Source organism: Nuphar pumila, chromosome 11 (assembly GCF_984573655.1).
Source record: "Nuphar pumila chromosome 11, dmNupPumi1.hap1.1, whole genome shotgun sequence".
NCBI lineage: Eukaryota > Viridiplantae > Streptophyta > Magnoliopsida > Nymphaeales > Nymphaeaceae > Nuphar > Nuphar pumila.
The window spans coordinates 19,777,929-19,793,773 of record NC_143259.1 but is presented as its reverse complement, the minus strand read 5'-3'; the positions used below and the strand labels follow the sequence as shown (position 1 = coordinate 19,793,773).

Sequence of the window (15,845 nt, the reverse complement as noted above, 5' to 3'; positions counted from 1 at the left end):
GTATATTCCTTGTGTCTATCTTAATGGCTATTGTATCTTGCTTGAATTGTTGCTACTATTTCTAAAAATTTTAAGTTATTGATGAAGGTATATATCTTACTCACTTTTAAAATTGTTTAGTTTAACTTTATAGTACCTTTGTGTTTTGTTATGGAGTTTAACCATCCTCTCTCCATATATATATATATATATATATATATATATATATATATATATATATATATATATATATATATATATATATTGTTCAAAATATGTTTGTTTTGAAACTATATACATATAACATATGACTTATTTTTAACTATTGTGTTAAAACGTTTTCTTTTAAATCTATTTAGTTACATCAAGGATCTGCTTTAAGCCCTTTCCTATTTGCTATAGTGATTGATGAGCTTACGAGATCAATTCAAGAAAATGTGTCGTGGTGTATGTTGTTTGCTGATGATATGGTTTTGATTGATGAGTCTAGAGCTGGGGTTAATGCTAAGTTAGAATTATGGAGACAGACATTGGAAGCAAGAGGTTTTAAGTTGAGTAAGAGTAAGAAAAAATACATGGAATGTCGATTTAGTAAGCAACGAAGTAGTGATGGGAGTGTAGTGAAGCTTGGTGAGCACGAAATACCGGTGGATGATTCTTTCAAATATTTGGGATCTATCATTCAAAAGTATGGAGAAATTGGTGGAGATGTAAATCATAGGATAAAGGTTGGGTGGATGAAATGGAAGAGTGCAACTGGAGTGTTGTGCGATCGTAGAATGCCATTGCGGTTGAAGGAAAAGTTTTATAGGACGACTATTAGGCCCGCTTTACTATATAGTACGGAATGTTGGGCTGCCAAGAGACATCATATTCAAAAAATGAGTGTAGCTGAGATGCGTATGCTGAGATGGATGTGTGGAAATACAATAAAAGATAAGATTCGGAACGAGGAGATACGTAAGAAGGTAGGCGTTGCACCCATTGAAAATAAGATGAGAGAGAATCGTTTACGGTGGTTTGGACATATTCGACGAAGGCCTAATGATGCTCCAGTTAGAAGGATGGAGAAATGGGAAAATATATTAGTTAAAAGAGGTCAGGGTAGGCCTAGAAAGACATGGATGGAGGTGATAAGAAAGGATATGAATGCTTTGAACCTCACCGAGGACATGGCATTGGATAGAAATGAATGGAGGAGAAGGATTCATGTGGAAGACCCATAATGATTTTCTTTGTTGGTTCATATCGCCGACCCCAATGGTTTTGGGATGAAGGCGTAGTTGTTGTTGTTGTATCTTCTTTTGTGCAGTTGGAACCTTTGTTTTGTTTTCTCTGTAGGTTCTTAAAGATATAGGTTGAGAAAGAAATTTTGTTTCTGATACATCATATCATGAATATAGAGATAGCCGATGAAGGCATTTAATGAAGATTATCAATGAAGACTTGGATCCTTCCTTTTGTTTTGTATTCTCAAACTTTCAGTAGTCACACTGGAAGTTTAAGGGGGTATATATATATATATATATATATATATATAATAGTCACAGATATGGGCGATATTTTGGAAATATCGTGATATTATCGCAATATGATGGAAAAACAATATTAAAGGTATAATATCACAATATTTTCAAAATTATCAAAAATTTATATATATCGTGATATTATCGCGATGTTATCAATTAGTTTTACTTTTTATTTATTTTTTACATTTTAAATATGTTTTTCTTCTTTCTTTTACATATTTTTTATTATTTATATGATTTTTTGTCTAAACATGAAATTTTCTTACTTATTTTTGTTATTTTTTTATTTTTTAAGTCCCAAGATTTTCTCGATATTTTTTCAAGATTTATCACCGAACCGATAATATCATGAGAAATAGCCACGCTGAGATATAGCCGATACTGGTATTTGTGACTATGATATATATATATATATATGAGTGTATATATTCGTGTATGAGTGTATATGTATATATTATATCATTTTAAACTATTTTTCTTTCCTTTGTAATAGGTAGTACCCTTTAGGGGTATTGTAGTAATTTCGTACATGTAATAGGCACTGCCCCTTAGGGACAAAACTGAACTCTTTTTTATTTTATTTTTATTGTGTCCTTTACACTTTTGTAAATGGCAGTTTTGTCTTTTAAGTCAATATAGCTGTTGGGAATCTCCAACTATATTCAGTTTTTGCTTTTAGTGAAGTTGGAAATCTCCAACAGCTATATTTTTAGCTGTTGGAGCATTTCCCAACAACTATCTATATGGGTCCTCTTGGCCCTCTCTTGTTTGTATATAAATAGGGATCTCTTGTCCCATTAGAATTAATGTTTTTCCTAAGCATTCTACATCAATAAAAGCATTATTTTTATGTTTTTGTGTTTATTAGTGTCTCTTGTGATTTTATGTATGTGCCATTTGTTGGTTTATGTTTTGCCCCTTTGTAGACTTGTGCTTGTGCACATTTAGGCTCTTTGTAGCCATTGTATGCACTTGTGTGTTTGTGTATTGCCTTTGGCATTTGTATTGTCCCTTGTGGGACTTGTATTTGTGCTTGAGCATATTGTTTTTTTATTTTTGCTTGTGTCATTACAACACACTAAATTTGCATCAAGAGACACACTCAGACATTGTATACCTGAAGTTCCCACACATCAAAAACTCTCGTTCAGCAATAGATAAGATATTCAATGGGAAAAGTGATGGATGACACGAAAGAATCATCTTTCATCGCTGATAAATCTTAGATTAATAAGCATATATACAACAATTTATACTACACATGTATGTAGATACATGTACATATATAATATACATATAAGAGGCAGTTGTACAGTGATGAAAAGAGAAAAGGAAGTCTAAAAGAAATATACCGAAAAAGTCTTTGCAAAGAATAATAGATTTTCCAAAGATATAAATCCACCACCCCTACAGGATTAAATCAGCATAGTTAGACAAGAACATAATAGCTTGAGAAATATTATCAGAAAGTAAATGGATAAATAGAAACAGAAACAGTGAAACCTGCGAAATGGAAAACAACCAGATAGTTCATCACACAATGCTGAAGTACCTAAAATCTGTCGATGGATCTTTGCCTTGCCAACCCATTTTCTTCCATTGGTCTGATATCAAATCACGAAGTTCTTCGTCAGGAAAGGCAGCAGACCACAAAGCCCTCAAAGCTTCCTGCAATAACCCCATGACAGTAAAAACATACACAACTTCAGAATTTGCCTTGCCATGTATATTTTTGGATGTGCGTGTATCTTGTAGCATGTCTGCAGATATGCAGTTGGTCTCAGTTCTTATCCTCCGATTGTTTCACAGTCCATCAAATCATGGACATACTAAAGCTGCAATGAAACTTTGTCAAGAGAGTCTAATATCTAATCATAAAATTTTGAAGCATCTAGTTATTTGTCGGTCCACAGAGCAATTAGAAGATTTCTGCCTTCTGCAACATCCACTACTCTTAACAATTATTTTAGAAGGGTTTTGGAAAGTATAAATTGCAATGTGATGCCTTTCCCCTGTAAAAGCACAATTGGCTACCCACAAGTTTCAAATGAAGATGACAGGACTAACTGTTGCTCTTAACGAAAGCTAAAACCAGAGAGTGAATCATGTGCCTTAAACATTGAAGTGAGTCCTTTGTTAAAAATAAAATTGTATTCAAATACCCGATAAGGGTATTTTTGTCTTTTATCATATTGTACAGTCCACTAAGGACTGAAATGTAATTTAGCATTGTAATAACAGTTTAAGCACAACAGTGATATCTATGACTGTTGGGCACAACAGTCATAATAATGACTGTTGGAAGGCAGTCCAAAGAGCTGGACTGCCTCCCATGTGTTGGAGTGAGGCTCTATAAATAGAGCCTCACTCCCTTGTTATTCCTCAATGCTTTAAGAAGCATTTGAGAGTTTTCTCTAGAGTTTTTTCCCATCTTATAGGCTTGTATGTGTAAAGAGTCTTTCACACAATCAAGTCTACAAACAACTTGACAAAACATACATTCACCCAATATGGTAAACCAAAATAGCATACAAAATGCTCCACAGCACAAACATAAGAATAGTGCATAAATGCACTTGAATCTGAATATGTAAGAGGTAAAACCCTCTACCTTTGTATATGAATTACAATGGGCAGCATGCCCTTATTTATAGAGAGGTTACATGAGAGGAGCTATTAAAATAGCTGTTGGGATAGCTGTTGGGCTACTCCCAACAGCTCTAATTAGAGCCGTTGGGAGTAGCCCAACAGCTCTATTCAAACAGTCAACATTTTGACTGTTTGACAGAACCTGACAAAAAGGTTGTTGGCTGTTTTGACAGTCCAACAGCTCTAGTCAATTATGACTGTTTGACAAAAAGACAAAAAATAAGAAAGAAATAAAATTACAAAAATAAATAAATAAAAAAGTATTACAAGAATATAAGTATATACTTTAAATATATAGTTATATACATATATATATATATACATATACATACTCTTGTATTACGAAAAGTATGTATATATATATATATATAAATATATATATATTCAAGTATATACATATATATGTCATTTTCTAACAGTCTCCCTCAAACTTATGGTGAAATCACCGAAAGTTTGTCAAGTAAAAAGTTGAATCTTGGTGAGCATAGTGCCTTGGTGAAGAAGTCAGCAAGTTGATATTCTGATGTCACATAGGAAAGATCAATAGTCTTCTTCAAATATTCTTCACGAACAAAATGGCAATTCATCTCTATATGCTTAGTTCTTTCATGAAATGTATGATTTCGAGTAATGTATATCGAACTCTTATTGTCACAGCACAATCTTGTAGGATTCTGAAGGTGAATCCCCATATCTGAAATCAGTTGTTTGAGTCACACGACTTCCATAGTAGTAGTTGTCATTGCTCTATATTCAGCTTCTGTAGATGATAATGACACCTTTTGTTGTTTCTTGCACCTCCATGAAATCAAAGATTCACCTAGAAATATACAAAAACCAGTTGTTGAGCGCCTGTTATTTGGATCTCCTCCCCAATCAGCATCAGAATATGCAATAAGATCTAAGGAGGAAGAAGAGGACAGAAAGACTCCCTTATTTATAGTGCCTCTGATGTATTTAATAATTCTCATGACTGCACTCATATGAGCTGATGTTGGAGCATGTTGAAATTGACTGGCTATATGTACAGCATGGGCTATATCTGGTCTTGTAATACTTAAATACATAAGAGATCCCACTAGCTGTCTGAAGGGAGTTGGATTGTCCAAAGGAACTCCATCATCGGCTCGCATTTTCATTCCAACAATCTCTGGAGTATCAACAACTTTATCATCTGAAAGTCCTGACTTGTCAATAATATCTGAAGCAAACTTTGTTTGTGACAATATGTATCCTCGGTTAGAGTATGAAACTTCTATACCAAGAAAGTATGTTAGAAACCCAAGATTTGTCATTTCAAAAGAATTTTTCAAAAATTGTTTTACTTTCTTGATTCCCTCCTTGTCACTACCTGTAATTAACATATCATCAACATATAAAAGTAAAATTATAATACCAGCAGAAGAGTTCTTGATAAACAAAGATGTATCAGTATAGCATGGTTTAAAACCATACCTTGTAATAACATTGTTAAAAGTATCAAACCAAGCTTTAGGTGCTTGTTTGAGGCCATATAATGCCTTTTTTAATTTAAGCACTTTACCTGAAGGAATTATTAATCCAGGTGGAATATCCATATATACTTCCTCGTTGAGATTCCCATTTAAAAATGCATTTTTAACATCCATTTGAAATATATTCCAATTTTTAATAGCTAAAATAGCTACAATCATTCGAACAGTGGTCATCCTGGCAACAGGAGCAAAAGTTTCTTCGTAATCTACTCCGTATTCTTGAGAATATCCTTTGGCAACTAATCTGGCTTTATGCCTTTCCAAGGATCCATCACTTTTGGTTTTTACTTTAAAAACCCATCTACAACCTATTGTCTTTTTTCCTATAGGTAAATCCAGAATTTCCCAAGTATTAGCATCTTTAAGAGCTTCTAATTCTATGTGCATAGCTTTTATCCATTCAGGTAAATTTTTTGCTTCATTGTAACATGAAGGTTCAAAATATGAGTGGATAGCTATAAGACATGCTCTATGTTTAGGAGATAATGAATCATAAGACACAAATTTATTTGGGATTCTTGAGGTTCGTTCTGATCTACGAATAGTGGTTTGTTCTGAAGGAATTTCTGATGCTTCATGATTACTTTGATTTACACCTTCATTGAATGCATTTCGATTTCTTCTAGTGTATACTATTGGTTCAACTATTGTTCTATTTTCAATAAGAGGTTCTACATAAATATTTTCATCATTAGACAATAGTTTGAACAAGAAAGAATAATCAGAGTTTATGTCTTCCGACATGTTTTCTTCAAATCCACTTTCATTTTCAACAAAATTAACATTCTTTGAAATGAGAAGTTTATCATTTTTGGTATCATAACATTTAAATCCTTTTTGTGTTTCTGAATAACCAATAAACGCACAGGAAATAGCTTTAGAAGATAGTTTATCTCCTTTATCATTCAAAACATAACATTTGCAACCAAAGATTCTCAGTCTTTGATAGTCAGGTTGATATTTGAATAATTTTTCAAAAGAAATTTCATTAGATAAAGTTTTGGAAGGCATCCTATTTATAAGATATACTGAGGTTAATGCAGCTTCAACACTAAGATTTTTTGGAACATTTTTAGCAATAAGAAGAGTTCTTGTAGTCTCCATAATATGTCTGTGTTTCCTTTCTGAAACTCCATTTTGTTGTGGGGTTCTAGGACATGATCTTTGATGTAAAATTCCTTCATTTTCTAAAAATTGTTTAAACTCATTTGACAAGTATTCTCCTCCAGAGTCAGTTTTGAGAATTTTGAGTTTACTTTCAAATTGATTTTTAATCATGTTATGGAATGTTTTGAAGGTTGCAAATACATCTGATTTATACTTAAGAAAGTAAATCCAACAATATCTAGTGAAGTCATCAATAAACACAACATAGTAGGAGAATCCGCCTTTAGAGGCTACAGGAGCAGGACCCCATACATCCGAATGAACTAATTCAAAAGGCATTGAGGAGTAAAAAGTTCTTTGACCATAAGGCAAGACTGTCATTTTACCAAGTAAACATTCTTTGCATTCAAAATTATCTTTACAAAGATTCTTGGTAATAGGTACAAAATTTAATTTTCTTATATTTGGATGCCCAAGTCTATGATGCCAAGTCCGTATGTCTTTTGTTTGGGCAGTGTTGCAAAATGATTCCTTTGGAATACAAAGAAAATTCATATAATAGAGATCTCCTTGCCTAGAACCTTCCCCAATCAATTTCCCGAACTGGCGATCCTGCACCAAACATTTACTTGATGAGAAAATGACATCACATCCATGATCCGAGATTTGAGAAACAGAAAGTAGATTAAGATGAAGTTTTGGTATAAGTCTTATTTTCGGAATATAAAAGTTGTTATGTTTTGACAAATCATTTTTAAAAATTCCAACACCCTCTATTTCCAAGGAGGGTACCATCGGCAGTGGAAACAAATGATGCATTTGAATTAGGTTGACATTCGGATAGTATAGATCTATGTGGGGTCATATGAAAAGAAGCTCCTGAATCAAGAAGCCAAGAGCACATACCAGGAGTAGAAGAGGTTGCAATGGCCGCTCCTGAGGTAGATCCTTTAAGCAGTGGTTGTAATGCCTCCGTCAGTTGAGATAATGATTTGGTGAGGTCTTTGAGATTCAAAGTATCTTCATCTTGTTTTGATGGTGCAGCCGCAACACGCTTTTCTTGAGGCCTATATTTGTATCTAGGACATTGAGGCCTAATATGACCGGGCTCATTACAATTATAGCAAATGATTTTTTATTCTCCTCGATTCTTATTAAAATGAGGAGGTTTATATGGCTTGATATAGTGTCTTGGTTTTGATGCGGCAAGTGCGCAATACTCTTCTTGACCATTGCTAGAAGTAGCAAGCACACTAACATTTTTACTCATGTTTAGCCTAGTCTCTTCTCCACTAAGTTTAGTGAGAATCTCATGAATAGGAGGAGGTGATGAAGATGATAGCAAGGAGGCCCTTGTTTGTTCAAACTCGGGTCTCAAACCATAGAGAAAAGCGAAAAGTCTCTCTTCTTCAACTTGAACTCTCCGCATTTCTATACACTTTCCTTCCCATTTGGGTTCAAATTGGGCAAGTTGGGTCCAAATGGAAGATACCTCCATAAAATAATCTCTTATATTCTTATCTTCTTGTTTAATGTTTCTAACTTTTTCTTGGAGATAATACTTGTGAGCCATATCTTTTTCGGTAAACATACCTCTAAGATATTCCCATGCTTCATTTGCCTTTTTGTAACACAAAAGGTTTGAGGCAATTTTTGTCTCAATTCCACTAAGCATCCATGAAAGAATTTTGGCATTTTTCATTTCCCATTCATCTAATTTTTTGTAGTATTCTTCCATGGCTTTGTTTTTTTCTTCAAGACTAGTCTCAACGTCATTTTCACCTAATGTAATTTTGGGAGTGGGTTCAAGAATAGTACCTCTTACAAATCCCCACAAACCTTGACCCTTGATGAATGTCTCCAAGTGTCCCGCCCAAATGTTATAGTTGTTTCCTTCAAGTTTGAATGGCGAAATGAAGTTGGAGTTGCTTGTATTGTGCGGAAAAAATTCACCCATGATGAATCCAAAGAAAAAAAGGAACCACCAATCACGAAAGAAAGAAGGCACGCTTTACGAGGCAGCTCACCAATGCACGGTTGATCATACACCAAGCTCTGATACCATGTAAAGAGTCTTTCACACAATCAAGTCTACAAACAACTTGACAAAACATACATTCACCCAATATGGTAAACCAAAATAGCATACAAAATGCTCCACAGCACAAACATAAGAATAGTGCATAAATGCACTTGAATCTGAATATGTAAGAGGTAAAACCCTCTACCTTTGTATATGAATTACAATGGGCAGCATGCCCTTATTTATAGAGAGGTTACATGAGAGGAGTTATTAAAATAGCTGTTGGGCTACTCCCAACAGCTCTAATTAGAGCCGTTGGGAGTAGCCCAACAGCTCTATTCAAACAGTCAACATTTTGACTGTTTGACAGAACCTGACAAAAAGGCTGTTGGTTGTTTTGACAGTCCAACAGCTCTAGTCAATTATGATTGTTTGACAAAAAGACAAAAAATAAGAAAGAAATAAAATTACAAAAATAAATAAATAAAAAAGTATTACAAGAATATAAGTATATACTTTAAATATATAGTTATATACATATATATACATATACATACTCTTGTATTACGAAAAGTATGTATATATATATATATATAAATATATATATATTCAAGTATATACATATATATGTCATTTTCTAACAGTATGCCTCTTGTGCTGTTTTGGTATTTTTATCTCTCTTGAGATTGTATTTGGTCCATTAGTGACCAAGTGAGTTTATTAAAGCCATTTGTTGGCATTGTGTTTGTTTCACTATTGTTCCATTGTACCTTGTTTCATTACATGGTATCAAAGTTAGGCTCTTGAAAGAAGGAGAATCTCGTGAAGGAAGTGTTCTTCGATCATTGATCATTCCCTATCTCCTCTATCTTAAACTCTAAGTATTCATTATGGGAGAAAGAGAGTCTGCCACCATCATCACCTACAAACTCAATGAAAACCACTACTTGATGTGGGCGACGGCTATGGATAATCATATCAAGGGAAAAAAATTGTGGGGTTTTGTTAGTGGATCTACTAGTGAACCACAACTCAAATTGACTAAAAGAGAAGGAGATCAAGTCAAAGCCTTGTCCGAAGAAGAAAAAGCCTTGGAAGAATTCCAAAATAAATTGGAAGATTGGGAGAAAAGCAATGCACAAATACTCTCATGGTTTATGAATACCATGGAGTTCAAGATCGCCACCAATATCATCAAATTCAAGAAGGCATGTGACGCATGGAGCTTTCTAAGAAGTACCTTTATCCAAAAGGATATGGCAAGACTTTATTATCTCCAAGACAAGGTACGTAATTCAAAACAAGGAGATAAAAGTGTAAGAGATTTTTACGGTATTTTATCTTCTATTTGGGATGAATTAGCCATGTTTGAACCAAAATGGGAAGGTTCGGCTGAGAAGGACCCAAATCAAAAGAGAAAATCTTTTCTCATTTCTTTATGGCCTTCGACCGGAATTGGAGCAAGTAAGATCTTCCTTACTTCATAAGACCACTTCTCCTTCTATAAGTGAGGCCCTTGCTCAAATTTGTCAAGAAGAGACAAGACTTGGAATGCACAAGTCTAATGATGAGGTCCTTGCCATGGCAAGGCCCGGAAATTTTGTGAAAACATATAAACCACCTCACTTTGATAAGAAGTTCAATGGGGAAGGACATAATGGAGGAGGATACAAGGGAGGATACAAAGGAAAAATTATTTGTCATCATTGTAAGGAACCCGAACATATAAGACCGGAATGTCCCAAATTTAAAAAGGTGGCCGCCTTAAGTAAAGAACCTCAAGAATCAAGAAAAGGGGGCAGCTTCAATGAATTAAATCTTGCTCAAATAGCAGAAGCCGTCTCACAACTTCTTAAGGTTGCACCTTCTACATCCGGAGCTGTCATCTCTTCCTCGTCTCCTCCAGGTAAGACCTCTTGGATTCTAGACTCAAGTGCTTCTTTCCACATGACTCATAATGAATCTCTATTATCCGATTGCACTAAATCATATTTCTCATGCATGTCAATTGTCGATGGTACCTCTTTAAAAGTTAAAAGCTTAGGAAACCTTGATGATATTTCAAAAAAATTCTTTGTTCCAAAAGTGAGAGTTATTCCCAAACTGGATTTAAATCTTTTTTCGGTCTCTCAAATTGCTGACTATAGTTGTAAAGTATTCTTCTCATCTAAGACATGTTGTGTAACGCCCCGAAATTTTTAACCCAAAATTTGAAGATTTTTTTTTTTTTTATAACAGCGGAAACAATAAATAAAATAGGGCTAAACATTTCGAGACATTACGGCGGAGAGAAAACCCAACACATTTATTTCATTTCAATATCAATGAAAATCATCAGAGTTAAAATCATAAAAGAAAACCCAAGCGATCCCTGGAACAATAAATCCAAAAATCTCGATCCGATACCTCATCCCGCAACCACTCATAAACCCTATTCTTTACCTGAAAAATAGTAAATTAATTGGAATTAGACTACCACGTCTAAGTAGGAAAACAGTAACTCTTAATGCAGGTATATCATGAGTCCAGTATGAGATGTGGGTGTCATAGGTGATTTTCAAAATATACATAAGCAAGTAAGCAACAACAGAAATCAACAGTCATAGACAGGAGCAGGTAAACAATTATGCAATAACAATAACTGAGCAGGTAAGGCATAGTATGCAACATTAATAAGCAAGTGAGGTAAGCGATGCAACAGCAATAACAATAACATGCATAACTTTCATGTAATAGTTCAATCACCTCGTATTTACCCATTTCAGGATTTCAGATCATTACAATTTCACAATATAAAGCATACTGAAAAATATGCAAATGTCTCTTTAATGACTCCATCACAGTGATACCTAACTGTTCTAATTAATGTTTATCTTTTCTTATCCCACGGGTACACGTGGGCCAAGGCAACCATCTCAGAAGAAAACGTTCGGGGGTATATTATTCAAGGGTATTTTATTAACCCGAACATTTTAACTGAGACTGAAAATCCTAAGGGAGCGGCCAGTGACCGAGAGAATCTCCCAAAGGCCAAAACCAAAACAGGATGCATCCCTAACTTCTGCAGAAGAACATGGAGCTACCACCTAGGACACATTTGGTAGTCCGGGTCCCCCAACTCTGAGGACTGGGACCAACGAGTCGCTTTACGCTCGAAAACAAACACATGTCCCCAGAGTTTTGTACCACCTACCCTCTCCAAGGTAAGCCCGAATCTGAGTGGGTTAAACTTTTCATTTAATTATATTCCCGAAGTATAGGGCATTTCCCTGACTTCCTTCTACTATCATAGCAGTAGAATCCCCAACCTTAGTCATTTTACCAAGGTGTACAAAACAGTCCCAACCCTTTGTCACATTGATTGCATAAACCCACTCAAAGTGCTATGGTGCCTTTAAACCAGTCAAGCACACAAGCCCCGGTACCTTTAAACCAGTCAGGCCACATAATTTAAATTTAAGTCTTTCATCAGTCTTATGGTTATTACCCAGAGTGCTTCGGTAACTTTAAACCGGTAAGCACCGATGCCCCGGTACCTTTTAAATCAGTCGGGCACACAACACTTAAGATTAAGTTTTTCATTGATTGCATTGCCATAGCACACAAGCTAACAGTCCAAATACCCGTATCGGGTATTCAACCCATATTGCCCATTAGGCAGGAGTTCCCAAACACCCTCCCATAGTGCTCTGGTGTCTTTATTATCATTTGATAATTTCAGAAAGTATGTAGTGTGCTAGGACAGTGATCGTTAGAAAGGTTATACACTTTAACATAAAGTTAAACCTTAGAGGATAAGCAAATCCATAGACATTTTAACGTTAGCAAGGGTGCAGCTTAATCAGAACTTTCAAAAAAGTAGGCACTTCGAATATCATAATTTATGCAGTTTAATATGCACTTGGACCCAAATAACTATGCAGCTCAATATGCATTTATCGTCAAGCAATATGCAGTTTAAGAAATTATGAGGAAGAAGCTTATTAGACTACAGCATATTCAATTTCCCACAATATCATGCATACATATAAGATTATACATAATCACATGTACTCAGATCTGATCACAGCCAACATAACTACTTGAAGACAATACCGATTATGGGAAATAAAATAACTTGGAACTCAAGTCTGATAATAGATAATAAAAGAATTCAAAATTTAACATGATAATGGGTAACGAAAACATATGTATTCAGACTTGATATCAGTTATTAAACCAACATTGAAACAGATTTGATATAGTCAGTAAAATGACATATAGTTATCTTGGATATCAATCAATATAATAATATATAAAAAAAAAAAATCCGATTTGGTGATGGAACCCAACAAGATATCATATAATCAACTCTAATCACCATCAACAAACTAATAGGAAATCAGTTGTGATACAATCCACCAATTAACATATTACTCAAGTATTTAAACTGTCAACAAAACATCATATAACCCATATGTTTACATTGTTTTTATGTTCGTGGCATTTGCCATATCTGAACCTCCAAGTCAGATATGCATCCTCCTTCAGGATTTTTCTATTATTAACTATTTAGTGTGGTGTATAAATTTCACTGTCATAAAGAGAGCTTAACTGTGAAACTGGGGCATTGATAAAGTAGAGATTCAATGTAAAAGCAACATCAGAACCTAAATTAGCAAATATTAGTAATTGGAACGGATAACATGCTCTATTGTAAAGAAAATTAACATGAGGAATGGGTTCATGCACAGGTAAAACAAACAAAGTCCATTCCTATCGTCATGGGTTTTGATGTTAATCATGTATAACTACAACCTAAAAAGAAATTGTTCTGGTAGGAGGGTCAAAGATAAGTCATCAGATCAACCCCTTATCACACCGGATATTTAAACCATAAATTACAACATGCCACCTATAGATACGGTTGTATGCATACAGCCAAAGAGTTGAATGAAAAATATAATGGCTGATGAGGATATGGACTGGGGAGTGACAAGGTGGACGAGGGTCTCCACGAACAAGCATCATTTGTAGGAAATTATGCCTATGTTTTCCTAAAGCAGACAAGATCCAAACGAATTGTGTAATGTGACCATGATTCTACCTTTTTCAATTAGCCACATATGGTATATTTGAAACATCCCTTTCAGGTAGCGTAACAGACATAAAATTTCACAGCCTCAATCAAAGGTTGTACATTTATTGCAGCAAGGCTCCCGAGAATCTTTTTGTTCCAAGATCACTAAACCCCACATCCAGACTATCCAACAAAATTTACGCAAAATACAATACACCCAAATGGAGAGAAAAACTCCAAAAGTGCTGAAATGAAGAAAATCAAGAACGCCAACCAACTCATTTCATAAATACCTTAACTATAACCAACGAAAGAAATCAAAAACACCAAGAGACCCCTTTTTCCTTACCCCCATTCTGCGTTCAAGAAACAATCCTATGAATCTAAAACAAGAAACCCCCAAATCCAAGAAATTGGGTTCTCGGTTTAGGTTAGCAGTAGCCTTCAGCATTCAAGTATTTTTTTTTTTTACCAACACAAGCACACCCAGACCCAATCAATAACCCACAAGAAAAGTTACTGATCCTACCTGTTCCAGCGTTTCTCCTCGAAGATGCCATGGATGGAGGTGTTGCCGACCACCCCTACATGACCGAACACAGTCAATACCCAAAAGAAAATTTTCAGAAATCCTAAAGCAGGAATAGAAAACCCCCTTTTTTTTTTCTTTGACAGACTTACAAAACCCCCAAATCAACGATTTGGGGTTTCGGTTTGGGGTTCACCGTGAAATCCCGAATAGCAACTCGATTTCCCCAGATTTAAATCCATGCCAGACACTCTATCTCTTTACTATTGAAACTCCAAAATCCCCAAATCGGAGATTCTGGAATTTCGGTAGCTTAAACCCTAAATCCCCAAAATTTCTTGTCGGATTTGGGATTCACTGCACTCGTAAATCCCTATTCACTGCCCCCGCACCCCATACTCGACCCACATAATACCCAAAAGAAGAAGAAAACAGGAAAACCTACCTGTTCCGACGACGAGGAGGTGGCTGTCGCAGTCAGGGAGATCGCCGGCATCGGTTGCTCCTGATGGCGAGCTCGGGTCGAGAGGGACAGTGAGACAGTGAGTGCGGGAGTAGAAAGAAGAGGCGAGTGGAAGGAAGAGAGGTGTGGGAGGTAGAGAGGAGCGAGAGAGAGATGGAAGAGGGGTTCGGGATCTCCCCCCTGCCATCGGCGGCTGCACATTTCGTTCCCCAACCACTCCCCACGATGAGTTAGGGTTCAAAAATGAACCCTAACGACTGATTTATCGGGTAGGGACCCTCTCCCCTTTATTTTTCGTATGCGGGGCAGGGCTTGGGTCCGAGTCCATGACCTGAGATCCAACGGATCTGCGACTCTCCTATGGTGCGACTCCACAGCTTGCCCGAAATATGGATCCAACTGTGGATCCATTTATTAACTTGGGTATATATATATAAGTTATGTTTATTATTATTTTATTTTATTTTTATGATATTATACATAAATATGGACCCTTTATGGATCCTGAATCTAAAACTTTTCTCTCTATTACACTATTGAAACTATGAATCTAAATGATATAATTTGGATCCAAACCTTCAGTAGATGAATATGGCTCCAAAATAAACTATTATGGATCTTGTATAAAGTTTTCTCCTTTAAGATCTGATTATAAATTCGCAGATCCACATAATAAGTGTTGGATCCATTACCAAATCTAACCATGATATCGAGATTCCAATATCAAGGATCTGAACCAAAAATAAAGATCTATTATTAGGTATTTGTCTGGATCCAATTACCGAAGATCCAAATAATATAAAAGGATCCGACATCGAAGCTCCAAGCAGGGCATCCAAGATCCAATTAGATATAAAAATCAAACAATAAAAGTATCCATGTAGCAGCTTCTGAATATGAAATTCATGTTTATTTATCTGATAAAATTCACGGTTATTACATCCTTTCCCCCTAAAAAGAATTTCGTCCTCGAAATTTCGTTGTAGGATTCCC

The 15,845-nt window shown here is 35.4% G+C and overlaps 1 protein-coding gene across 2 annotated transcripts in view; it reads right to left on the bottom strand.

The window, feature by feature from the left end:
* Positions 1-15,845, bottom strand: part of LOC149822154 (uncharacterized) — a 68,340-nt gene that overhangs the window by 25,147 nt on the left and 27,348 nt on the right. For both annotated transcript variants that reach the window (XM_089980138.1, XM_089980139.1), the window contains exons 4-5: positions 3,061-3,176; positions 2,861-2,915 (exon numbers count right to left, since the gene is read on the bottom strand). In XM_089980138.1, the coding sequence (XP_089836264.1) occupies positions 2,861-2,915; positions 3,061-3,176 (171 nt within the window). The remainder of the gene's footprint in view (positions 1-2,860; positions 2,916-3,060; positions 3,177-15,845) is intronic.